The sequence below is a fragment of the Xenia sp. Carnegie-2017 genome, unplaced genomic scaffold, assembly GCF_021976095.1.
Source record: "Xenia sp. Carnegie-2017 unplaced genomic scaffold, XeniaSp_v1 HiC_scaffold_20, whole genome shotgun sequence".
NCBI classification, from domain to species: Eukaryota; Metazoa; Cnidaria; class Anthozoa; order Malacalcyonacea; family Xeniidae; genus Xenia; species Xenia sp. Carnegie-2017.
In genome coordinates, this window is record NW_025813483.1 from 13,184,489 (window position 1) to 13,211,124 (window position 26,636).

The 26,636-nt window shown below is 35.6% G+C and overlaps 2 protein-coding genes across 2 annotated transcripts; both read right to left on the minus strand.

Moving 5' to 3' along the window:
* Nucleotides 1-301: 301 nt before the first annotated feature.
* On the minus strand, nucleotides 302-14,427 carry LOC124441723. Its single transcript, XM_046992190.1, has 15 exons — nucleotides 14,204-14,427; nucleotides 12,231-13,265; nucleotides 10,822-11,128; nucleotides 8,665-9,517; nucleotides 5,090-5,187; nucleotides 4,678-5,015; nucleotides 4,143-4,209; nucleotides 3,772-3,911; nucleotides 3,600-3,703; nucleotides 2,910-3,074; nucleotides 2,708-2,818; nucleotides 2,561-2,638; nucleotides 2,392-2,444; nucleotides 1,483-1,677; nucleotides 302-1,106 (listed from the first exon to the last, which is right to left on the minus strand). Exons 2-15 carry the CDS (start codon nucleotides 13,201-13,203, stop codon nucleotides 1,019-1,021), a joined length of 3,570 nt encoding a protein of 1,189 aa, XP_046848146.1. The 5' UTR covers nucleotides 13,204-13,265; nucleotides 14,204-14,427; the 3' UTR covers nucleotides 302-1,018.
* Nucleotides 14,428-19,172: 4,745 nt separating this feature from the next.
* On the minus strand, nucleotides 19,173-26,362 carry LOC124442774 (serine/threonine-protein phosphatase 2A 56 kDa regulatory subunit epsilon isoform-like). The gene is made up of 14 exons (XM_046993266.1): nucleotides 26,194-26,362; nucleotides 25,907-26,078; nucleotides 25,606-25,802; nucleotides 24,584-24,685; nucleotides 24,217-24,309; nucleotides 24,015-24,145; nucleotides 23,855-23,914; nucleotides 23,375-23,483; nucleotides 23,233-23,286; nucleotides 22,968-23,018; nucleotides 22,039-22,158; nucleotides 21,829-21,956; nucleotides 21,184-21,285; nucleotides 19,173-19,772 (listed from the first exon to the last, which is right to left on the minus strand). Exons 1-14 carry the CDS (start codon nucleotides 26,209-26,211, stop codon nucleotides 19,598-19,600), a joined length of 1,512 nt encoding a protein of 503 aa, XP_046849222.1. The 5' UTR covers nucleotides 26,212-26,362; the 3' UTR covers nucleotides 19,173-19,597.
* Nucleotides 26,363-26,636: the final 274 nt, after the last annotated feature.

Below are 26,636 nucleotides of genomic sequence, written 5' to 3' on the forward strand. Positions count from 1 at the left end.
CGATTACTTTGTGAGCCGCGACCTTCGTAACTTCTTTGTGGTAAAGCAAATGGTATCGAGAGATTTTTATCTGGCAGTGTTGCTAAATTACTAGAACTTAGTGTACGAACACTTGCCTTAACTCAGCTAAGCTCTCTTTTAGAGATTAAATCGTAACTCCCGCGCCGCCTTCTTGATTGGTCTCTTTGCCTTGCAAAGAATAACGTTTTATCAACGATATATCACAAACTGAAATAGAAGGGATTTGCATCTTTCTACAGGTCTGATCCATGTTAAATGTCTACACAATACTACACATGAGTATGATTATTCCCAATAAATATTTATTATACCAGATATAAAACTTAATAAAATTTTTACATTTGTAATACTCAAATGCCAGCATTTAATTTCCTACACAAATCACATCAAGATATATAAAGAAACTCTATCGGCCACGCTGTCCAAAACATAAATAGATCATAAATCAACATAAAATATGAATTCAAAATATCGATATATGAATAGAAGAGAAAGGAGATTTTTGTTTGACATTGTTGGACGCTTTTGAAGATTGTTACAATAATGGAAATTTTTCACTTAATCAAAAATCAATAAGTTATAGCCTATCTAATCCACTTTCACTTCAATTCCACTAAATTTACTATGATCTTCCCAGTTGCAGTGCTAGATTGCTCGTTTTCAAATTCAGTTTGATAGTTTAACAGTCCAATAAAATCCTCTTTCTCCTTACTTCAACAAAACAAAATTAAGGTAAACGAAATACTTCAACACATCTATATATACCTCTATATACATAAATATGTACAGTAATGTACAATTGATATCAACATGTGATAGTCTATATTATATACACTATACAAAACTTGTATAAAAGTTCAGCGTAACGTTGCCAATGAATACAAAAAAAACGCTTAATACGTAAATATATTAAAACTTTTGCACAAAATAATTTGTAGTAATTCAAAACGACCGTATGCTAAGCAATCAAATCCACATTTCAACTACGGGATCACCATCACGATTTCGACTTACCACCGTTGTCATCGTTTCTTTTCACATGTGTCTTCATGTGAGCCGAGCGACTTTTGATTTTATTGAAAACTCTAAAAATCGTAAAGCATAACAATCTATCAGTGGGCCAAGACAAAGTAGCTTAATTGTTCGGGAGTAAAAAACTAAACATAGCAGCTTGTGATGCAGAATAGCCAACTAAAAAAGCTTCAGAAATGAACTAATCAAGAGAAAAAACTTTTCATCACTCCTACCCAGTCCCCTGATGTTGAACTACTAATAACTACAAAAATCTATGTACTATAAATATCCGGCAATAATCTGGTAAACGATATGATCCGGTCAATAGCTAGTCGTTCAAACCGGTATTCGGAAATTGGTATCCGGCACATCCTTATTTACCACTCATTGGCGCAGCAATCCTGTGAAAACACCTTAGCCGTGATGTTGAAATAAGAAATTTCTAACCTTCCACAAACTTTACACGGAAATTCGGCTAAAGTCCCGTCGCTATTTAAAACTGGTTCAGCTGGAGTTGTTTTAACAGTTCTTGACGTCTTCGTTGTCACTCGACTTGTACTTGTAGATGCCGATGTCCTTGCATTGCTATCACAACTTGCTGTCGTTCGTACTTTGATTCGTTTGGGTTCCGGCTTCATAAAGCTAAAATATAATAGAGACCATGCATGAGTTTGCAAAAATATACAATTCTTTTCTAATCATCTTCCTAAAAGAGAAAACACAGTATGTAGGTTCTATTAGTTTAGTGAACTGCCACGGTAAAGATGAATTATTGTTTAATGTTACTACTGGAGAAAAGTCAAACAGGCTAAACTTATTATCTAGATTACTCCAACATTTCTAAACAGTTTCTCTTAGAGATGGAGTATAAATTATCTATTGGTGACCTAATGTTACTACTGAAAGAAATCTAAACTTATTACCTATATTACTTTATCATTTCTAAACAGTTTCTCTCTGAGATGGAGTATAAATCATCTATTGTTATGATACTACTGAAAGAAATCTAAACTTATTATCTAGATTACTTTATCATTTCTAAACAATTTCTCTTTCAGATGGAGTATAAATCATCTATTGCTGATCTAATGCTACTTCTGAATGAAACATAAACCACACATTGATTACTCTAAACAATTTCTTCTATAGAAGTACTACTATTGTTACTACTGAAAGAAACCTTAACTGAATTGATTCTTATACAAGTAAATAGTCTAATCACTTCTGAATTGTTTTTCAACCGATGAAGTAATAATAATAATAATTCAGAAATATCCTGCTGCTTTATGGGAAAGGATGAAATACCTTTTTTCACGAAACCACGTTAAATAAAAGCAAAAATAAACAAATCAATACCTGCCACCGTGAACTCTGATATGTCCATTTAGTGCCTGGCGCGATATGAAACTCTACATAATAAAAAACATCACAGATGAAATGACTTGGGTGGTAAAAAGATACAACAAGGTGAACTAAGTGGTGCATAGGATACAGATAGGATGAAAAAGAAAAACACACGACGTACCGAGTTACATTCAGGGAAGTCACATACAAAGAAAAACGTTTCACTCTCATCGTCGCTAGGAATATCTACATTTTCATGCTGTTGCAAGGAGAAAACACAATAAACGCTTGCAATAAACGCTTCTAACACGCGATAATATAAACATACCTCGGACTCAATCTCCTCTGTATATCCACGCCTTGATCTGGTGCCTTCAGTACGACAAGCTTTCCATAGATAATAAAATTCGACGCACTGTTGAGCGGTCTTGCCTTTTATCTGCAAGGCACAGAATTTTATAATTTTTAAAAAAGAGCCTTTAAAATCCATAAGACGACACGTCTTTTGATATTAAATCCAAGCCCCATACCTCTTTTGCGATTTCGTGGAATTTTTTTCCGTATTTGTCATGCGCTTCTCGGAACTTTAATCTTTCTTTCGATGACCATCTGTCTGAGCCTTCGTAATGATAATCAGCCAGGCAGTCTTCATTTCGGATAGCACTCTTATTTGCAAGGATATGTTTGACCGCAAGCTGTTGAAATGATTTTGTCAATAGAGATATTGCTGTTAGCGATGTTATCAATGAATGTGTTTTCAATTAAGATGTTGTCAATAAAAATGTTTCCAAAAGAGATGATGCTTCTACAACGGATGTAGTTAATGGAGATGTTGGAAATAAAGATGTTTTCAAAAGAGATACTGCCGTTGTAACGGATGTATAGTTAATGGAAATGTTGGCAATAAAGATGTTGTCAATGGACATTTTTTCAATAGAGATGTCAGTGAAGAGATTTTGTCAAAAGAATTTTTGTCAGTACAGATGTCTTCAATAGAGATGTTTTTGTTAGAGATGTTGTTAATAGAGATGTTTTCAATGATGTTTTCAATGAAGATGTTGTCACTACAGACGTCTTCAATGGAGATGTTTTTAAAAGAAATATCAACAATGGACGTTGTAATATACATGTTGCCAATGAGATGTCGTCAATAGAGAGGTAGATTTAGAGACGCTGTCAATGATAGAGTGCTGTGAATAAAATGCTACGTTATTGTTTACCTTAATATTTCCTTTTAATCGGAAGAGAACATGCAAAGCGTATTCCTTGTTAGATCCACCCCCAAACATTGCGACAGAACAAGCCATTTCAAGGTACGCTTCAACTACAAAAAATTGAATAACGTCAAGAGATATTACTTTGCTTTTCGAAACACACAAGAGAAATACTGACTTTCTTCAGCACGTTTCCTTGTTTCTTGTTCGAAGGGAAGCCAGCAGACAGCCGCCCTGTGCTTATCAGAACTTGTTCTCTCGCGAGGTTCTGTCGTGGTTGGCACGTTCGCTTGAAATGCTGGACCAATATTGATTTTACTGAAAATAAGAGGAAATAAAAAGATTTTACTTTATATAAGGCGACACATGTTGGTTTTACTGGAAATAAGGCAACATATATTGACTTTACTGAATATATGAATAGATTTTGCAGAAAACCGGACGAAAAAAAAAGATCTAATTTTCCACGGATGGAACATCACACAGTTTAGAGCACGCCACACATGTAAGTCAATAAAATCTCGATATATCAGGAAAAAACCCACTTACGGTTCAGGTACTATAACTTCACTGGAGCCATCTGCGCCTGCGCTAACGTTATCTTCATCAATGCTATCTAGAAAATGGAAAAACTGCCTCATTTAACACAAAAATTGAAATGTTTTCTGTTTGTTATAGTTATATCTTTCAGAGCTTCGTTCGCCATTCTAACTGCCATTCTAACATGACTGGAAGGCTACCTTTATGTAAACATTCCTATACATACACAAAGCAAAATTATACATCACAATTATACACATGTCTGGAGGTAAATTCCCGCATTTCATCTTTAAACCGCAGTAATCTTTCTTTTGGACGTGCGTTGAAAGATTGTGACTAGTTAAATAGCTGGCTAGAAATTTTGACAGAAGGCGACCGTCCAGTGACATTTAGTTCAATGATTAATTGCCGCAACTTGAGTATTTAGTTCAGAGTGAAACATGTTACTTACGTCAAGAAATTTTGCATTAAACGCCAAGAAATTTTACATCGCCTGTGTTAAGGTGTTACGGAGTAAACTATTGATGAATTACGATGCACTCACTTTTACGGCTCCTTGCTCCGGCAGAAAGAATAATTCTTCCTCCGGGAGTTATAGGGGTCCCATTTACTCTGGGAGTGTGAAAAATGCTGTGCGGGCTCAGCATTGGCGGTGGTGTGTATATAGGAGGCGAATCGTATTGAAAGTTCGAGCACGAAATGTTTATGGGGCTGGGTCGATGGCGAGGTTTGCGTACTGGGGTAGTCGGTGGGTTCTTGAACATCCTGTCCTGATTCTCGTCAGATTTGAATGAAGGTTCAGCTAGCTTGAGTAGACCTTCTTTGCCATATTTAATGATGAAGGAGAGGGTGGCGGAGGACAATATCGCTTTGCTTGGTGCTCTGAGGAAGTAACCACATCGTGAGGACGGAAATCGATTTGACTATTGGGTATGTGTATGTTGAGTTCAGCTGGCCGCTCTCGTTTTAGACTATTATGACTAGTTATGATCATGTTTGATTGCTGAATGTTACCCATCGATTGTACTGCCATACCATTGTTTGGCACCTTTATCTAAACACAAACGTTCCACACAATTAAGATATATGTTGACAACAGGAGCAGAAATTTCAGCGTAGTAGTACCCCCACGACAAGAAATTTTGTGTCTTAAAATGGACGTGCTTTTTAACGATGATAATGATTGCATGCTTACTTCTGAAGCTACTAATGAAGATTTGGTGATACACAAACTAGAGAATTTATAGTCAGTCGTTTTCCATGCTAAACCGTATCTAAATGTAAGCTTTAAAGATTAGGTAAAAAATTCCTAAAGAATATTTAAGGCTGAAATACCATTAGTATTGATTCTAAACTTTTTAAATTGGAAATTCATTTTAGTAAGTGAATCCGCTACTGCCTATGCCCACCCACCCCTCCCATACACACAACACAAAGAAGAAACTGAAAATTAGCAAGAGTTATAGCATACTGTCAACTATTTCTGTCTACTAAGGTCAATTTTAAACATCCATAGACGACCACTCAAACATACAATTACGTCGTCTTCAGGGCTCAACCGATTCCACTGCCAGCATGAAGCATTCACTGTAAGTTACTGGCAAGAGGGGTTAAGTAAACTGAATGCCTATACCTGCCCAAACTAAATACTACAAAATCGTCGGTTTAATCGCCCCTTCGTCACAACACAGCCCATTATATGATGACGTTTGTCATGTAAATGCGAACGGAAAGAAGAAACTGTAAGCAGACTAGAATGCATTATCTCCATTGCCGAGCTATATTTCGAATGAACTATTCTTTTTCGGTTGCCAAATTATTGATTAAGTGAGCTGACGGTCAAAATTGTACGAACGGTACGATTATTGATACTGTTATGCATAGAGAGATTTATCGTTTTATTGCATATGTGTACTTAAGCCAGTCTTGTTTCATCAACTCATGACTTTCACTGAATCTTTAGCGTTTTCAATAATGAACGAATTTAAAATACTTGCAATATAAATATGAAATATCATCAATCAAAACGAGATTAAAAGAAACATTTTACATTCACCGTAGACAACGTTAGCCCTTCAACTTGGACACAAAAACGAATGCCTCCTTCATGAAACTAAATAAGGCTTAAAAACAAGCATAATTTGGATTTCATGAAGATTCCCCTCATTCTGTAGAATCTGCACGTATGCAAATTGCATATCTAGTGATTTACAATAGTTGAACACAGTACAGTGATATAACATTTTACACCAGGATAACATGGACACAATTGGTAGAGGCGGATACGAAAGTAAGCTGGATAAATGCCACCAAAGGGAAGATAATATTCACGTATACATAAGGCAAAAGACACCTGATAGCTAGCGTTACATAAAAGTATACAAAAGAACGCGGAAAGTGAACAGAGGATGATTATACAATTCGACGATGAAAACGTAACAATGAACGTTACCAAAGTCTACAAAAGAACGCGGAAAGTGAACAGAGGATGATTATACAATTCGACGATGAACACGTAACAATGAACGCAGGTGTTTAAACATTGGAAACATTTTATGTCGAGTGAAAAGTTGAACGCAACGTAAATGATCAATGTTTATAAAAAAATAAAAGATCTGTAACACGCACTCATACGACAGGTCTTTCTGCTTGGAAAATTCGCAAGACACAATAGTGACGTCGACATTGAATCGTGCGTAATGTCATAGCTATTATCATTATTTAAAGGCAACAATTTGTCGCAATTTTTTCGCTAAAGCCCTTTAAATGTATCTCGTACGATGCTGGAAGGCTTTACGTAAGGCATCCATTAAAAAATACGAACACATTTCTAGGTTAACTCTAATTGCAGCATTGAAGTATATATATAATGTATGTATATCTAGAAATATACTGTTTGCTTGCAGATACGAAATCCTAAACAAATATTACAAGGATCGTCTTAAACATAACCGTATTATTTGAGGACAAGTACACCCGCATCAAAACAAATAGTTAGCAGTTGTGCAACTGCATACGAAACGGCCTTTGATAGTGAATACCTACTGATATTTGTGGTCGCCTTCCAATGTCAGCTTACTCACTAACCTGTTCTTGCAATGCAAGGCCAAGTAAATTGCTTGCATTTAAAGTATGCTTGCTTTAAGATACCGCAGAAATATCCAGCTATCAAGGACTTGAACCTTTCGATCAAATTTCAAACAAAATAAACGGGAAAGCAAAGAGAAAGAGACGTCGCGATGAGAATTTGCGCCACCGGGTTTAACTACGAAGTCAATTTTCATATGTAAACAAAAAGGTTCAAAGAAGTCAAGTTCGGACCAATCAGAGTGGTGATTGACTAATATTAAACCAATGAGAATGTGTTATCAGACTACTACAAGCTAGAGGTAACGACACCTGGCTATAATGGTAAAAGACCAACACTGTGTCGCCAATATCGTAAAATAAGAAAAGTTAATAGCCGAATTGGAAACAAGGTTGAATGTCAGTCTTCAATATATATTTTGCAGGCTCGTTTACTATTGATTTTACAATTGTATTGAAAATTTGATTTTTGGCTCCCAATCTCCTATATAATCCACACATCAAGGGTTTTATGAAATGTGAACTTGAAAACAAGCATTTCACAGGGAAAAGCAAACGAAACAATTTGGAAATCTTATTCGTAGAATGACGACAGTCGATGACGAACTTCCGGCTAATCAAGGTCATTACACCACAACAATACAAAGTCACACCGTGGTCAGGTCTAATTTTAGTCTAATCTGATCTTTTTTTGACCAAGCGGAAATCAGAGCATGCTATGTAAATACATTGATATCCTGTATATAATAACTATTGCTGTTGAAAGCAATTTTTTACCTAGTTATAAGACAATACTAAAGCATGAATGTTGAAGCACTTTAACTTCTTCACATAAGTTAACGATTGGCGGACGAAAACAACCAACCACGAGAATACCCCCCAGTAACTGTCGAATTTAACTCTAACCGCAAAATAAGAAAGGAAGTCAACACTTGCTTCACCTTGACAACCTGTAGTTATAACTATATTCTCGACACAAGCTTAAATGGAAAGCGGAAACGTCATTTTATCACGTTAGTAAGACTATGACAAAATTTAACTCCCTTCAACTCTCCTCCTCTCTCCCACCCCACACACACACAAAGCTAGCAAACACAACCGACAACCTGAAAACATTTCATCTTCTTTGCCAACCCGGTTTTTTCAGAAAGAAAAAATTCCGGGTAAGTGTACATCGCACTTATGACATTAATATCACACGTCATAACAGCATTTTCATATCCAAAAATTGAACATGAAAAATGCTGTTGTAAAAACTTCCCTTTAGAAAGAACACCAGAAAAATTGCAAAATAAGATGGCAATTCCATCTTATGGGAAGCCAGTCAGAATTAATCATAAATATTTACGTACACATCACGACCAAGCACGCAATCATTACGTACATCTTTACCGAGTTTGCATAAAACAGTACTTACATATAAACAACGTAAAATAATACTTACAGTTTTCCATTGCATTGAATGTGGGAACTCGCGAGGATAGTCATCCTTTAACTGCAAATGTCTTGTAGAGACATCCTGATCCTCTTTTGCATTGATGATGGCCACGGACGTGGGATCAGTAGGAATAGCAGTTTCTCGGATACATTCATAAACCTCATCATCCCCCTTTCTCGTTCCGTTATCATCATGAAGAGGTTCGTTCGAAGGATGCTTCTGGTTCACAGGATGATAGATAGGAACAAGTTGTGGAGGATCAGTGGAACAATATGGGTTCATTGGAGGAATATTGCCATGCTGTACCAGTATAGGAGGTTGGTTCATTTGCATGAGCTTCATCATATGAGCTTGATGATAGGGAATGAGCCATCTCTGTGGGTCTGGATACTGGTAATACCCAGATCGAGGGTAACCCTCAACCATATTTTTCTCTTTATTTTGCTCGTGAGATTCGATGACCTGTTTCAACATTCCAATGGCCGTTTGTGAATTGTCAAAAACAAGTCGCGGAGATTCGTTATCGGCGCGTCTAGCAATATCATCAGAGTTGTTGGAACACATACTATCGCTGTTTCGTTTACGGACAAACTTCTCTTTACGTTGAAGATCGAACTTAGGATCCATAGGACTGCAACGAATTTCATCTTTTTCAGGTGTGAATCTTCCCTCGATTTGAACCGGGCGTAATATCTCCGTGTTCGCTCGGTGAGATGGCGCAGGGTTTACTTTAACACGATCTTGATTGGGATGATAATTTTCGTAGTGTCTCTTCAAGGATCTATGATCGCAGTAACTTTTTTCGCAGTACTGACATTCAAAGGGTTTTTTATCTCGATGTGTCATCAAATGTCCATTTCTACACAATCAAAAAGCACCAATAATCTCAATGATCTACTTTGCGGACCATTACTTGTCTAGTTGTACGTGACGGTTAAGAAACTAAGATGGAAGAAATTTTTAAATTGTGTTGTTTAATTCTGCCCGAGTGTCTTCGAAATGGTTTAGCTATATTATCTTCATGAGAGCTCAGCCAAAAACAATAAATTTACTTCAAACTAAAAGTGAAGACCATCTTAATATACGTGGTTATTGTGGCTTCTTGATTAACCTCTATCTGTATCTAACTTTAATGGTCTCAAGACAAAAATGTTAAACTAAACTTACAACATTAACCTCGCAAAAGTCTTATCATAATTGTTAACACCACAATTTGCACATATTAAAGATCCTCTGATGATATGTTTTTTTTATTGAAAGGAAGTTCTCTGAAAATGTCGTCAAGCCAGCGATGATTAGAACCAATGGAATGCTTTAAATACGAAGCTGGCTGTCCCTTTCTTTTCCCTTCCATAAATGTCCTCATACTTTTACATTATCGTAAGAGGAGGTAAGAAGAAGGGTTTTACAAAAAATACCAACATGTTTTTCATTCAATTTCGTTGAATACCAAATAATCTATTGTCTTCCACAACTAACTCGTTGTCGCTATCCTCAACTTAAGCGCAACAAAGGTTGACCACATCATTGACGTCACATGACTAAATTGAGAGTTTTTATTTGTCGTTTAAGTTCAAAAGAATATCTTATAAATCCATCTATAATTAGCAATAAAAATTTAAGGGAGTTTCCTTTCTCCGCATACAGTGCTTCGCAATTTCGCACTCAATTGAGCATAGCGACGTGTTTTAAAAGGCAAATACGGATGAAATTATAGGCAGATAAAAATTTCATGAAGCAAAACGGTGTTTTTCAACGTTGTTGTCGTAACTTATCAACAGGCAAAGGCATAACCAAGGAAAACACATTTATATAATTGAGGCCCGGGGGTGTAGTTGTCTGCAGGCATTCATACATGGACTATGCCCCAAGGTAAGCTATGAGTGATAACAATTAATAATTCTAACAAAATTTCAACTGTAAAACACACTAGAGATTTCTTCATTGTGCACTGACAATGAATGACCAAATTAAGGATTAGAAAAAAGCAATTATCTTCAAACACAATGCATTTTGTTGGTCATTTTTGCAAACTGAAGCATACCACATGTGCTCATACATGTATGTATTCTTTATTATCATACATACAAAGAAAAGTAAGATTTACCGGAATGCAACAGACAATTTTCTAGCATATTATATATGAAAATCTTGAATACTCACAAGTGATCTTGTCTTTTGAATCCTTTTTCACAAATGTGACAGATGTACTTGCGCTCATCACTATGTGTGGCTTTATGTTTTGCCAATGCACTAGAGCTACCAAACTTCTTGCGACATTGCTGGCACTCAACGGAGCCATCTGTTTTTCCACTAACACCTCTTTTGCCTTTTGCCATCTTGCTGTCTTCTATCTGTCTATTCTCTCCTTTCAAAACCTTACTTCCATGTGTCATTGACTCTTGTTCCAGGAAACCTTGCCCATTGGACTTCTTTTCTTCAACAGTTTTTGAGATGGTGGACTCTCTTGCTGCAAAAACCAAAACAAATTTTTAGCCTTCCTATACAGATAATGAATAATTTATTTCCCAAGGAAAAATTCGGAGTGAATCGATTGCTCAATAAATGCATCATCCTTTGGAACTTTGCAAGTGAATACATAAATTATGGGTGCATTTCCATTTTCAATCGAAACAAAATTGAAAAACTAAATCAATTTATCTATTCAAAAAAGTGCAAGGTAAAAATCTCGCACAAAGTTAGAACACGATAAAAGATGGCTTTCAATACTTTCTCGCTTTTCAATAAAATGAAAATATTGACCAAAAACGACCTTATTCGTCAAACTGATAGCTTTCAAATATATGCTCAAATATTCTTGCTGGTGATAATTTGCAACAAGCGTCGCAATAAATACCTAGCTCCGTTCTCCCGCAAATAAATTATGAAAAATAAGCTTCGCTACTCATTCGCGTTGCATTCAATACTTGACAGGGTATGAAATAAGGTAAGACCGGCTTTCTTTAAAACAAGTTAAAAAAATGAAATTCGTAAAAGTTTTCCTGGTGCAAACAAAAATCTATGCGATGCGTAAACAGAGCTTAATCCATGTAATGTGTTCCTCTTTGTTCAACAGCCTTAACATGAAAACGTGATTGACCAATACACCGAAATTAACGATTTTCAAAAACGCGTATGCAAATCAATGCATGATACTTCGCCAAAAAGGACAAAGGAAAGATTCAAAAGACTTTTGATGAACTTCCGTTCTTCAATATTTTGCATCTCTCTCTACTGAACACAAACAGCAACGCAAAATTAGTAACCCAATCAATTCCAAAACTGTTTTACATTACAAACATCGTACTTCGTAAATTAGGTACTGTTTTTATTGAGCAAGTTATGTGAACTCCTAACAATAAACAAACTAATGTTTGAAATTCGGCCAAAATGCTTCAAAATAAAAGGGAAAGCGGACAATAGTGAATGACTGCCGCGGAAATAAACAAAATATTGCCAATCCATTGAAAACTTTGCCAAATCAAATGTCAACAGCCTGAAACACAACACCTACATCAAAGAAAACTCAAATTACAGCTATTGAAAAGTGCTTTAACAAATTTTCAGCTCACCGTTAATTTTAATGCTGTCCTGTTCTTGAGGCATGTTTTTCACTTTCTGCAGACTTTCGCTAGATACAGGAGGTCTGCCATCAAATAAACCAAGTCCAGGGTTACCTCTAGGTCGTTCGACATGATTTTGCATAAACTTTCCATCTGCGATATAGTTTGAGGTTAAACCACCGTAACTCATAACAGACGACGCTAACGCATGACCAGAACCATCATATATATAATGGTTTCCCCGGCCCTCAGAACGAGAATCAAATTCGGGGGGGAGTTGCACACGATAAGTTGCATGAGACATTGTATGCGGAAAATACGATTGATTCGTGGGCCTCGTTTCGATGCTGGACATCTGAAACGCATGATTACCAGAAATTGAGGTACGAAAATGTTTATCAGAAAACCTTTGACCCATGGTATCTGGTTGCGTTGTAACACTTTCCTTTTGCATAATACGTAGATTTCTTGAAGCAATATCATTTTTTTCTGACTCAACTTTCTCGTAACATCGTAGACTTGGGTATTCACCAGATTCCATATCTCTATCGTTTATGGACGTATGGCTGTCTGAGAATTGCGGTCGAGTGCTGGACATCTCTCTTATGACGGACGTTCGAGCTTCTGGCGTGGAGTTCTTGGAGGGGCCATCCATTTCACGAATAGTTTCATAACCGTAGCCTTTTTGCAATCCAATTTTTCCAACACCAAACTTTGACATTTTACTATTACCAAAGGCTTTGTAGAATTCTCTGTCGTCTTTCATGTTGCGCGGAGCGGCTTTCGTTATATCTTCTGGATTTAACATAATGTTATTCTCGAAGCTCACAGTCTCTGCTAAATTGGAACGTTGCTCTACACGAGATGTTATCATTCTCTTGTTAGGCAGTTCATCTGCGTAGAGCGAATGAACGACCTCTTCGCTCAGTCTTGCAGGGCTTTCAGACTGATAACTTTCTGTAGGCGGGAAACTGACATCCATACGGAAATTCACATACAATTCAATGAGTATAAAATCGACCGTACTGAGCTGTCAAGAAGAGCCTATACATGACACAAGAAGACACATGTTAAAATACAAGTAAACAATCACGGCTTGCTAAGGCATGTTACTTCTTCCCAGCACGGAAACTATTTCAACATACGTGTCGCGCCACATATGTGCAATGCGTGGGAAAGCGATTAATACATACCGTGCTCAGAGTCAACTTTGTTCGCAAAAATTGCTTCGAATACTAGTTTACATATTCTTGACTTCCTGGCCACAATATAAAATTGCGGTTTAATAGTTGCAAATGAAAACTAATTTGACACATACTATAAGCGAAATATTTTCGTAAAGAAGTAATTCACCTGGTGTTTATGTTGACATTTCAGTTAATACACATTTCATGTAACCTAAAATAGTTAATTCAGGTATTTCTTGTCAAAACCAAAAACGACACTTCACGTTCAGTTGCAAGTACCGGAATTGCAATAGTCATCCAAAAGTCTTTCTAATGTTTTGCAACACATTTTTGCGGTTCTCGTGGCATATTCGATTGTGTAGCGAGTACATAACAAATATCTGCCAAAGTTTTCTCCTCAACAGATACGTGGAAGCCTCTGAATGCGGTTAAACAGTTTTAACGCAATACTATAATGTACTTGCGACATTGGAGAACAGAAAATGCAGATAAATGCGACATTTAGATGGTAACAAGGCGCACGTGTTGTTTTGGCCTGTAAGATCTGACACAGAGAGAAAACGGAAATGGTGTCCATGCATAGAAAATTTCTCACATCTTGCTTCACTGCAACAAGTTTCATTACAATAATAACAGAAACAATTCTTACAATATGAAATTGACATAATATTTAACATCTTGGACTACCTTCAAAAGCGAAATGAATTCGGAAAACGCTTTTACTTACTACAGACAAAATAATTGTCCAGAATTCATCAATACCGAAAACGTAGCACTCTACACTTACACACATACCTTTAAAAATCGCCAACAGTTCTCGCTCACAGCGTTACAAAGTCGAAATTTATTGTTTCCACGTTGAATTGACTTAAAATTCTCTGGCTAAGCCTTAGGAAATCAATTGTTTTGCACAAATCTGCCGGACAATATCGCTATCGCTTTCTAGACTCATTATTTTGCAGAATATCAACAGACGCAACGCAACTCTCGCTGAATGAGTTTGTACCCTGACGTAATTCGTGGGCACTTAGCAAATTGGCCAATCGTTGCGTCGGAAAATTAATTACTAGGGTGGGTTAATGCATGGGCGGAAACGTTGTTATTTGCGCTGCACAGCAACCGCCTTGCAATTGCAAAATGCATAGAATTATTAGACAATATCGTCATTTAAAAAACATTTCATTTACTTTTTTTTTAATTAGCCGTCCCTTTTCGAGGAAGAATAGCTACTTGCTTGGTGTGCAACGTCCTTGTTTCACGTTTTTTCTTGACCTTCAACGGTCTCGATTGATTACAGGGATTATATTTCATCTGACACGATCCAGAAATTGGTTTTATTCGGCGTCATCGTGGTCTGATGAGCGCTGATTGGATGAAATAAATCTGGGTATTTGCAGCATGTTTGACGTCATTATAAATGTCTGCAACACTAATTCCTTCAATTTGTAGCAATTTATATAAAGGCAATTAAGCTTGGGCCGATAAATCAGGAAACAAGTTATGGCGTATTATTCCTTGCCTGTTGGAAAATAACAAATGGAAACTTCAGTAAATCTAATTATGAAAAATCAGCGAGTACAAGGTTGACGGGACGAACGACTGAGTAGTTAGAGAAATTTGAGACGTTCGTTGTCATGATCGAGTTTGTTTGAAAAGAATCTTTATCACGACCACGTCCAGGATTTGAAAATAGACATTGCAAACACAAATATAAATTTTTGTGCTTTGAAAAAACACATAGGGTTGTTATTTTGCTGAATGGCAATTGGCCAAACTCATTACTGAAACAGGGATGCTAGAAAATGCGGCGAGGGAGGGGGTTATTTAAATTTGTTAACATCAACATGCATGAGTTTTTCTTCCTCTTTCCTGAAAGTCAAAGCCCTACAAACACCAGCGTGCATTGTGTTACAAAAGATGAAAATTTCATACAATGCTTGCTTAATATGAAGTTTTGGGTCGGTACTATTGTCGGTACCAGATGACAGGATCGCTTGTACTTGCTACACACTGAGTTAAATAAAGTGTGCAATCGTCAAGGAAACAATCCCAACAAACAATTGCATTTGATTACACTCTAAGCCGTTCGCTGTCGCATTGTTTTCCTCATAAGGAGAATTGGAAAGTCGTTCGCTGTCGCATTGTTTTCCTCATAAGGAAACCCTTTCTTACCTAGCCCTTGTTATGGGCTAGGTAAGAAAGGGTTAGGTAAGAAAGCGTAATATTGGACATTGGATTGTTCTACGAAGGCTGTGAAAAAATGATAAAACCATTTAAGACATATAACAAATGATAAAGCTGCCGCATTGCAACTTTCAAAACAGACTGAGGTGAAAGTAACTTCTAGACAATTGGCTTAATGCCCATTTGCAAAATTGCAAGAACAATCACTGCATCGATATCGAAGAATGTTGACTATGCAAAGTGGGGGGTGAGAAGTTTGTTAACCATGATGCAGTGCAGTACCACCACGTATGGTTTAACGTTATTGGTTGATAGTGATAAGACCACTCTACGGATATAGGATATTCAGATAACTTTTCTCATAAATGACAAATATATCATGGTTCATTATAGAGGGGATTTGACAGATAAAGATTTACACGTTATTTCGTCAGCGGAAATGTGTGCAAAGGCTTGAGAAAATTGAAGCTTACAGGAAAGCTGTTAAAATTTGATACAAAAATTCTTCACTGATTGCAAATCGTCAATGTCACTACAAACTGAGCAACATTCTACATTAAAGCCTTCGTCATTTGACGTTTGTGGGCGTTAGATAAACGAAATGATACACAACTAACATACGATACAAATAATTCTATATCCATTTAATAACATGCTGGCAGCATTTTTAACCAGGGACATTCCTGTTAATAAGCATAAAATTTTGTCAGTGCGCAATTTTCGGCAGTCTTTTATTCGTTGAATGAAAACGGAAAAGTCTTTTGAACAAAATCTTGCATGGTTGCTAAGTAACAGAAATATTGGCCTTATTAGTTTCTCCCGAGACTGAGGGTTGCCAACATAATATATAGCAACACATAACTTTAAATTGCTTAACGTCATTGCAGGATTTGCGTTTTACCTTAATATCTATTGAATGCAAACTTTGATGACTTTCGCTACAAGGAAGTTGCATCACCTGTTACGCCAGCCGAATACATACATAAACTTCTCTCTTTGTAAAAACACGCGAAGCTAATTGTTGACGACCATTATGGATCGTACTTATAAATCACCCGTAGCCATTTTTGCATTGCAAACGCTACAAAATACTAAAACACGCAACGCTTTTACAACAGCTGTTTGAAACGTGAACAAACTGCACAAAGCGAGGCGGGAAACAGTTGCATATAATGGTACTTACATAAGTAAGTTGGACGGCCTTTTATGGAATTTAAAAGTTTCCAAAGCTTACACTTGCTTGCAAAGTGTGTTGACCCTGCGGATCTTCGATGGCGAAAAAACTTCAAAGCTTAGACACGGTTATTTCAACGTAGAAAACGATTATAAGTTTCTAATCTCCAAGGTCGTGATATTGTAACAAGAACCATAGCAGACACTCATTTCGTGACCGCCCCGGAATAACTGGAATTCTTAAAGTTCCTTTTCAACGAATTTATCATTGTTTTGACATTCTTGCACTTCACCCCCATGCCAAGAGAATACGACATCAAGCAAAGACTATATATTTTCCAGGCTGCTCCGAACACATTGAATGTGAATGTTCACGTGACCTTTGTCTATTATAATTCTAAACATCTGTGAACGTATAAGTTTTACTAGCACATTCTGCAATGGTCATTATGCAAGGTGCTATAACGTCAATAAATGCAGTTTCTGCACATGCATGCTGTAAATAGAATGCAACAAATAAATAGCATTTCAAGCGTATTGTGCAATTCTCAGACATGCATAGCAGACATACTAACCAAGGACTCTAAAATGTCATATTTCAAAACAAAAAATCTCTCAGTTGTAGTTGCATTTTCTAAAAGCAACAACAAGCTCCCTGACGATGAACATATACTTTATAACAGAGGAAAGTTTTAACCTAAGCTGAGGTGTTTTGCAGTCAGTCAGTGGTTTTTTTTCAGTAGACCTTTTGCACACTGTTATCACATTTTCAAGACTTTTCACATGCAAGCATGGTTAGTCTGATGATAACATTAACGCAAGTTGTTAAATCACTCATATTATTAAAAAGTTGGTAAAAGCGAGAACTTTCCGGTATGTATGATTCATTAAATATACACAATTTAAAAGAGCCAAGGTCAAAGACGTACTACACTACAAACCGAAAGTTCCCCTCCAAGTCTCCAACATTTGCTCTAAATATAATGGCTAACAGTTTGTGCAAATGCTGTTTTGTAAATATTTACCGATTAACATCATCCAACCAATTATCACAAAGCTGAAAGTACTTAATCGAACACTAAGCTGCACTTACTGTGTGTGTGTGAGTTTTGAGTGAAGCGTCAGCGATGTGAACAAATTAATCCATCTTTTTTATGTTCGGCTTTCGTATGAAAATCGTCTGTTAAATGGTTTTAAAATTTCACAATATTTTTGATAAACTTTGCTCATGACTCAGAATGAGGCTGAGTTGTAATTCATTTCGTAAGCGTATTGAGCAACGAGTTTCACGTTGTGAATAAGTATAGTTTCACAACAAGAACACAAGATTGTCTTGCGCACTATAAGTCCATAGTTCTACCACATGTATGTTTTTCATTTTTGCATGCATGGAACAAGCTCCAAATGAAAATTATGAAACAAAATCTCTTTGTGATTGTGATAACATCACCCAAAGTTTGCACTTACTCTAGGCGTTGTTTTAAAAAACAGTCTTTATATAATAAACATAACTGGGCCCATACAAACTTCACATTTGTCACATGTCAACCGAGCGATGTTAACGTTTCAATTCTTTCATACCTTTGACGTGTTTGCTCTTGTCCAGCGTTCAAATCAAGATGACAAATAGCGAAGAAAGTCAAAGAGAACGATTTGATTAAATAAGTAAATTGCTTCCTCCTTCTGCTTGCAATATCAATCTCAGCCGTTGCAGCCAAGCAAGTCCAAATTTGCAACAAAATGGTCGAGTAACCGAATTGCAGGTAGTATTCAAGGTACCAGTGTCGTAGTTTCGCATTAAATACAGGATCGCGTACATGAAAGCGGGGTTAGAATTTTTCTATGAGTCAGGAAGTCGTAAAGTCGTGGACATTGAATAAACATCCTTTATGATTATATTTAAATTTCTGCAAATTACATAAGAGTCTTTGTGATGTCTGCCTACGAATTATCCTTCATCACTATTCTATTTGGATATTCCGTCCAATTAACGACTTGAATGTGCCTGGGGAAAGGTCGAAGGCTTTGTTTCGTTGGAAAAAGATTAGCTAAATATTATACAAATGCTAATGTTTTTTTCAGGTTTGGACAAATCCTCATATTCCCTGTGCTTCCTGCTTTAAATAATGAGAAATTATCTTTCTTCGTGTGTTGTGCACAAGTTAAAGAATTTTCTTACACCATTTCAGAAAAGGAAGACCAAAATGGAACTGACCTTTCTAGCGCAACTAAGACGGTTACTCAGAGAAATCGTAGAGTGCATCTAAAGAAGTATTAAGTGATCGTTGTCTTGCGTGTTGTGTGTGCCTAAAGCAAAAGCAAGCTTCCCGTGGTTTCTAATGAAATAATTTGCTTCAACCCGTTCCGTTTTTCCTGTTGATTTGTCAAAGATCAAAGATTAATAAAATTGGAGGAAAATCATATTATTTTGTCCACACAATTCAACAAATACAGAAGTGAGATTGACGGTAGCATATCTGATTAAGTGCATTCAGAATCCTTCAATCATATTTCAAGAACAACATGCTTGTATTTACAACAGCTCTGAAATCATGTTAGACTTTGTAATTTACACCTAAATTAAGTACAACCTGCGTGCAGGCAAACAACTTTTTCATATATATATTTACGTATCCATCTCTAAAAATTGAGGTGACCGCGCACGCGCGGTTTGTTGGTTCGTTTGCGTCCAGCGTAAAATTATGCTAATTACCACTCGCTTTCGGATTTCGAGAGCAATGTTCGTATTCTCGCTCGAAATGACAACATCCGGCGAATGACACGACCAATCTCTCAATAACTGATATTTTTACATATTTCAGGTATTCAACTTCAGGCTGTACAATCATCCTCGGACGGTGCTACTTCGGGCGCAGCATCACTAGCAATCGTGACGTTCTCGTCTGTCGTTTTAGACGATGAAAAGTTTCGCTTCATTTTATGATCAATCTCTAATTGTTCTAAAGATTTCCATAATTCCTCCCTTTCTTTCTCTTTCCTTTTCTCTCTGAAAGCCATAAGAATACGTTTGTAACGCATTTTTTGATACTGATACACAATGCACAACAGTGGAACAAAAATATGGAGGAACGTAATAAAAAATTGAAGGAAAGATGAAAAGATTGAAGATGCAATGAAAAATTGAAGGATGAGATCAAACGTTAAACGATGGAACGGAAAATTGACTCGTGGAATAAAACATTAAAGAATGGAATGAAACTTTGAAGAATGGAATGAAACTTTGAAGAATGGAATGAAACTTTGAAGAATGGAATGAAACTTTGAGGAATAGAATAAAACTTTGAAGAATGGAATGAAACTTTGAAGAATAGAATGAAACTTTGAAGATGGAATGAAACTTCGAAGAATGGAATGAAACTTTGAATAGAATAAAACTTTGAAGAATGGAATGAAACTTTGAAGATGGATTGAAACTTTGAAGAATGGAAAGAAACTTTGAAGAATGGAATGAAACTTTGAAGATGGAATGAAACTTTGAAGAATGGAATGAAACTTTGAAGATGGAATGAAACTTTGAAGAATAGAATAAAACTTTGAAGAATGGAATGACATTTTGAAGGATGAAATGAAACTTTGAAGATGGAATGACACTTTGAAGAATGGAATAAAACTTTGAAGAATGGAATGAAACTTTGAAGATGGAATGAAACTTTGAAGAATGAAATGAAACTTTGAAGATGGAATGAAACTTTGAAGAATGGAATGAAACTTTGAAGAATAGAATAAAACTTTGAAGAATGGAATGACACTTTGAAGATGGAATAAAACTTTAAAGAATGAAATGAAACTTTGAAGAATAGAATAAAACTTTGAAGAATGGAATGAAACTTTGAAGAATGGAATGAAACTTTGAAGAATGGAATGAAACTTTGAAGAATGGAATGAAACTTTGAAGATGGAATGAAACTTTGAAGAATACTACAATAAAACTTTGAAGAATGGAATGAAACTTAGAAGAATGGAATGAAACTTTGAAGAATGGAACGAAACTTTGAAGAATAGAATGAAACTTTGAAGATGGAATGAAACTTTGAAGAATAGAATGAAACTTTGAAGAATAGAATGAAACTTTGAAGAATGGAATGAAACTTTGAACATGGAATGAAACTTTGAAGATGAATGAAACTTTGAAGAATAGAATGAAACTTTGAAGAATGGAATGAAACTTTGAACATGGAATGAAACTTTGAAGATGAATGAAACTTTGAAGAATAGAATGAAACTTTGAAGAATGGAAAGAAACTTTGAAGATGGAATGAAGATTGAAGTATGAGGCATGGAATTACAGTTTGAAACGAAACGTTTACTTAAGGTATGAAAAGTTAAAGAATGTAAGTGTTGAAAGAATTGAAAAATTGGAATTTTAACCAAACATTAACAACTAATTCAGCACTCACTTCTGTCTATCGGCCTTGTATGATGAAGTGAGATCATCAAATAATTTACTGTTCATATCCATGAACGTCTTTAAAACATTATAAACCAACGCTACGATCGTTCTAAAAAGGTTGAAAAAGCCTTATTACAAATTTTCAAATGGCATTAGATCGGGAAATCCCAAACACGTATTTGATCTGCTTTTCCCAAAGTTGATATTCGTTTTTCACTCCCTCCTCCCTCACACCTGCATTGATGTTTCAACCCCTTCAATGATAATTTGCATTCGTATCTTTCGCTCTCCACCTAATTTCGTGTTATGCATATGTAAGTTTGAATAAACCTTTAAACAAACAGAGACGAAAATTGCCTGTAGTTGTCAGAAATATGTTTTAAACCAAATAATATATATTTCAACCATATACTTTATAATCGAAAATTCTTTTGCTCTGTACGTAACGAAAACAATTTTCATAAGCCCAGCTATCCGGTATTCCGCAAAACATGGAATGAAATTCGAGAAATGAAATAAGCTGCAATAGTTGGTCACTGAGGATTTCAATAATTAGTGGATGGTTTGAAAAAATCTTTTCGCCCCTTAACTGAAGAGTTTTCTTATTTTAACTGACTAGCAGAAAATGAAAAATATTTCAAAGGAAACTCACTGGTTCCAATGATCCTTGGATATTCTGTATAAACTGTTAAACATTATTGGTAGAACGACATCAGAATTTTCCTCGATCAGACTCATTATGTATTCATTATTCCAAAAATACAAAGCTCGTTCAGCAACCTACATAAAACCACATAATAACGTGGTTACTTCACATAAGAATATTTAACTGCTATTAAATTACCTTCGTTGAAATTCTTACCTGAAAATGTGGACTTGACACACATCTTGCAATTTGTTTAAAAAGAGGTGCCTGTACTTTGATAAATTGTTGTGGTTCGATTACATCAAGAATTTCTTCAATTTCACCAAGATACATCACCTAAAAATGGAGAAACCCTAAGACTAAACAACTAATACTCAATCCACAAACAAAGAAATTTCACCATCAATCGACTAAAACATCCAAAGATTAAAGTGTCTCTTTCACCAAAATCTGTTAATTGAGACATAAAATCTAGGTGTGATTTCTAAAACATCAGTAAAAAAGTTTTTAATTTGGTCCAATCGTTCCATTTTTATGTTGGTTTAAAGTTGGCAAGAAATGTTTTTTTTTATGGACCTTGTCCGTCTTCAGAAAATTCTGGAAATACTTGTATTTATGACATCATCCAAGGGACTCGTCGATACAAAATACTTGCAACAACTACCTTGGATGACATCAGAATTTGGCTAGACCCAGACTTCAAGCTACAACAGACAAGGTTCATTGATATACAACTTTAAACCAAATTAAAAAGAGGACAGTTATACCAAAATGAAAAATTCTTTTAAAATAAACTAGAAATCAGACCTAGTTATAATAACACCAATAAAAAACTTTGCTGATAGGGGTACTTTAAGTTCGATAGTAGTTCATTGCAACAGCAATAAAAGTATGTCTTTTGCATCTCAGATATCCAAGACTGCATGATGTAGAAAGACATAGGTTTTCTTCAAGTTTTTTAGTTTCCTTTCACTGATAAACATGTGCTATTGTCTTGATTTAGGATATTATGAGGCAGAGTTAAGAAAATCTTAGCTGTGAACATATTATGGCAGTATTTATAAAGGACAAGTAAAGCAGAATAGAATATATTTAAATTAAACTCTCTCTATAATAGGAATGCTCCATGAAATTCAATTGTTCACCTCTTTTTGACTGCTTGTTTTTGGCCAATATCGTAACAAGCCCTTGATCACCTTAAAAAAATCAACAAATATCATATTTTTAATTGCTTTGTGGTCAAAATGGTTTCTATTTAAAACCTATCGTTAATAACAATGTATTTGGTAAGCAGCATGCAACAAATACCACCAGTCTCAGTACACTTCCACTTCACTTTGACATTTAATCATATGTACTTGAAATACACATTGTTAAAGTAACTGAGAAAAACTCTCAAAGAAAAATTACTTGTTCAGTCAAAGCAGCATCTTTCTCCAGAAACTGTACCACACAGTATGCTAGCTACAAAGGTCAATGACAGATGTAGTTACATTATTCATAAATCAAATAAATTTTTGATTCAACACTGTAAAGATTTTCACAAACTCACCTGAGCATGATAAAGTCCAAGACATCGAACTTTGTGCAATGGGATAAGTACTTTATTTAAGAATTGCTTATGCTCCACTTTCAATGGCAATGCAAAACCATTAATTATGCTAATAATAAAATAAAAGAAAAATAAATTGCAGAAATTTAGATGATGATTCTTACTGATATCATTCCTACATTTATTTCATCAGACAACATCAATTTTTTATCATCATACAACATTAAAATCATAGATGAAATTATCTTTATTTTGTAGCACTGATTAAAGATAGTTTTATTTGAGTATTTTGGTGTTCACTTGCTGTATAAATAACAGATTTCTAAAGAAATGAATAACGATTATGATCTGAAATTTATACAGCACAGCCATTATTGCAAGCTCATAGCTCTGTAGTGTTTAACAAGCAGAGTTCAAAGAACGTCAAACTTTCTTTATCAACTTGTGTTACGGTCTAAACAAGAAAAATTTCTGACATACCTGCCTAAAATTTCTAACAGTTCACCAACACCATTAAAATGTTCAGTTTCATAAATAAACCTGAGGAAAATGGCATAGAAAGTGATTGTATCAGACAACAATCTTGACTTAAAATGCATTATCTTAATTTATTAAACATGCAAAATTAAATTAAACATACTTCAAGAAAATGTGATTGATTTGTTTGCGAATGAATGCTCGAAGACCAAGAAATTTTCCATATATCCTATGTAGGACAGTTTTCAAAAAATCCCTTTCCCTTGGGTCCTCGCTATCAAACAGGTCCAGCAGCTACAATAAAACAAAGATGAGACATAAAAACAGAATTCTTGGTAATCATATGCACAGGTTATTGAACTAACCTGTAGGACAAATTTTTGATCGATAAACTTTTTGGCAATTGTTGGTTGAAACTCTGGGGACTCAAGAAATCGAAGGAAGAATTCGTAGACAATCTAAAAGATGGATTATACAAAAAATATGACAATGATAACAAAAAGATGGATCAAACAAAAAATGTGACAATGATAACAGATGATAAAGGGTTGGTAAGAGAGGACTGGTAGCTAACAAGAGGTATATAAGGATGGGTACTTGAAAAATATGTATAGATAGATATCTACAACAAATTAGGTAGAGACTGGTCTCTATTAGGAGGAAGGGACTAGTACCTACCAAGTGGGAAAGAGAGACTGGTGCATGCTGGAATATAAATAGTGATAGAACTACCTGAAGATGGGGCCATGATGCTTCTAAAGTAGGGTCATCTTCATCTGGGTCAAAGTCAGGATTCTCTGATGGAGGAAGTGTTCGGAATATATTACATGCAACCTGAAAAATTTGATAATTGAGCTCAAAAAAAATAAAATATGTAAACATTTCAATAGATTGCAGTTAATTTTGACTCTCAACTAATTTTATTGCATCAAAAACAGTTGAGTATGACATGCAGTCAAACTATTTTGCATTAATTTTTTGAGGAAATTTATCTATAAATTTTTCTGAATTGCCATTGGATAGAAGTCAAGTTTAAATCACCTGCATGGCCCTGAGTTGAAAGTACAAAGATAGGAACATTGGTTTATATATTTAACCAGTTGTAGTGTTGCTTGAGAATAAATGAATGAGAATTTGAATGGAGTGTGTTTTAGTGCAAAGAATCAAATTTTTTAGATAAACATTTTTGAATGCTTTGCTGTACCAAAAATAGGAGGAATGAAACTACAAAAGCAAGGAAATGATTGAGAAAGTTGAAGTCTGTAGAATTTGATCAGAAGTACATTTCAATAAATGAGGAAGATCTGTCCTGTAACAACAAATGTTTCTCACGTATGCTTCTTGATTAACCTAGTGTAGATTAAAAACATTTTATTGTTCGACTTTCCCTCACTTTACAGAATAGTTTCCTTGCAACGGTTCTCGCGAACTCTGACAAGTAGAAAAGCAATCTAACAGTAAAATCCTCTGTTTTGCAAAAGAAGTTGATCAAAAGAAAATACGCCAGATACCCAAACATATACACCACAAACGATTTATTCCTCAATATAAGGCTACTGGTTAAAACGCATGAAAAACGATCTTTGGCAAACAATATAATAGATTTCCATGGAAAGTTTTTAAATAACACATATTTTAAAGCGTTATTTGGCAATGAGTTGCCTCTGTCTATTCATCCAGGAAAACAAAACAATACTATGAATGCATATTCTTAGCGGATGCAATTTTCAAAAAAACAAGTGCTATTTACTCACCGTACTAACAATTTCGGGATAGACTGGCTCTGAAAGAACTCCTCTACCAGAGGTGATGTATTCCACAAGCTCGTTGAGCGTGGATCGTTTGATTTCCTTTCCTCGAAGGTCGCTTACAGGGTCCATAAAATCGAAAATAATACAACATTGCTTTAATTTTTTGACAAAAAGTTCTTGCTGATCTCCAGTGTTCGCTTCTAAAATATAAAAAGTAATTTTTCACGGACGGCAACAATAATAATAAGTTTTACAACATCTAACACGCGAAAACCAAAGGCAAATAACATCAAGATATACACACCTTTTAATAGCGGCAACGATTGTAATTCAACATTAACTTGAGTACGAAATTTTGAAGACCCTTGTTGCTTTCTCTGGCCAGTTTTCGGCGGTTTACGTAGTGATTTGCGATGAAACGGGTCTGCATGACTACTTGTGCTGTTTTGCGTAGCGTTTGTCCCCGTTGCCGCCCGCTTCAGGCAAGACAATGCAATCATAATTCAACGAGTATGTTTGTACAAACAGTGACAACAGAGTGATCGTCGCAACGACTCGTCATAAAGAAACAACAATTTTACTGTTACTTACCTCCGGCATATCTGCCATTCCTTTTGCAAGACAACCTAGCTATTTCCCCTTCTACGGCCTACAAGATCGGCGAGACCAACGGAGATAGAATTAAGGGGAAAATAAGGTAAAATCTGCAAATATTCCTTCTTGACTAGCTGCATACACACTTCCTTCGACGCGTGCAACCAAAATTCCTCCAATAAACAAACCCCGCCTGATTGGCCCGCAGCTGCGGCCATGTTTGAGAGACCCGGATAATGATCAACAGCAATACGGAAACAACGGAAACACGGAAATAGTTTAGTGGCGAAATTTACGCTCACCGTGAGTGAAAACATGTATTTCAATAAAATCAATATTGACATTGACATTTATCGTGAAATATCCTGGTAAATTGAGTAACTGCACTCTAGTATACTAAAACCATGAATAACTATACTCTAGTTAGTCTAGTACACTAA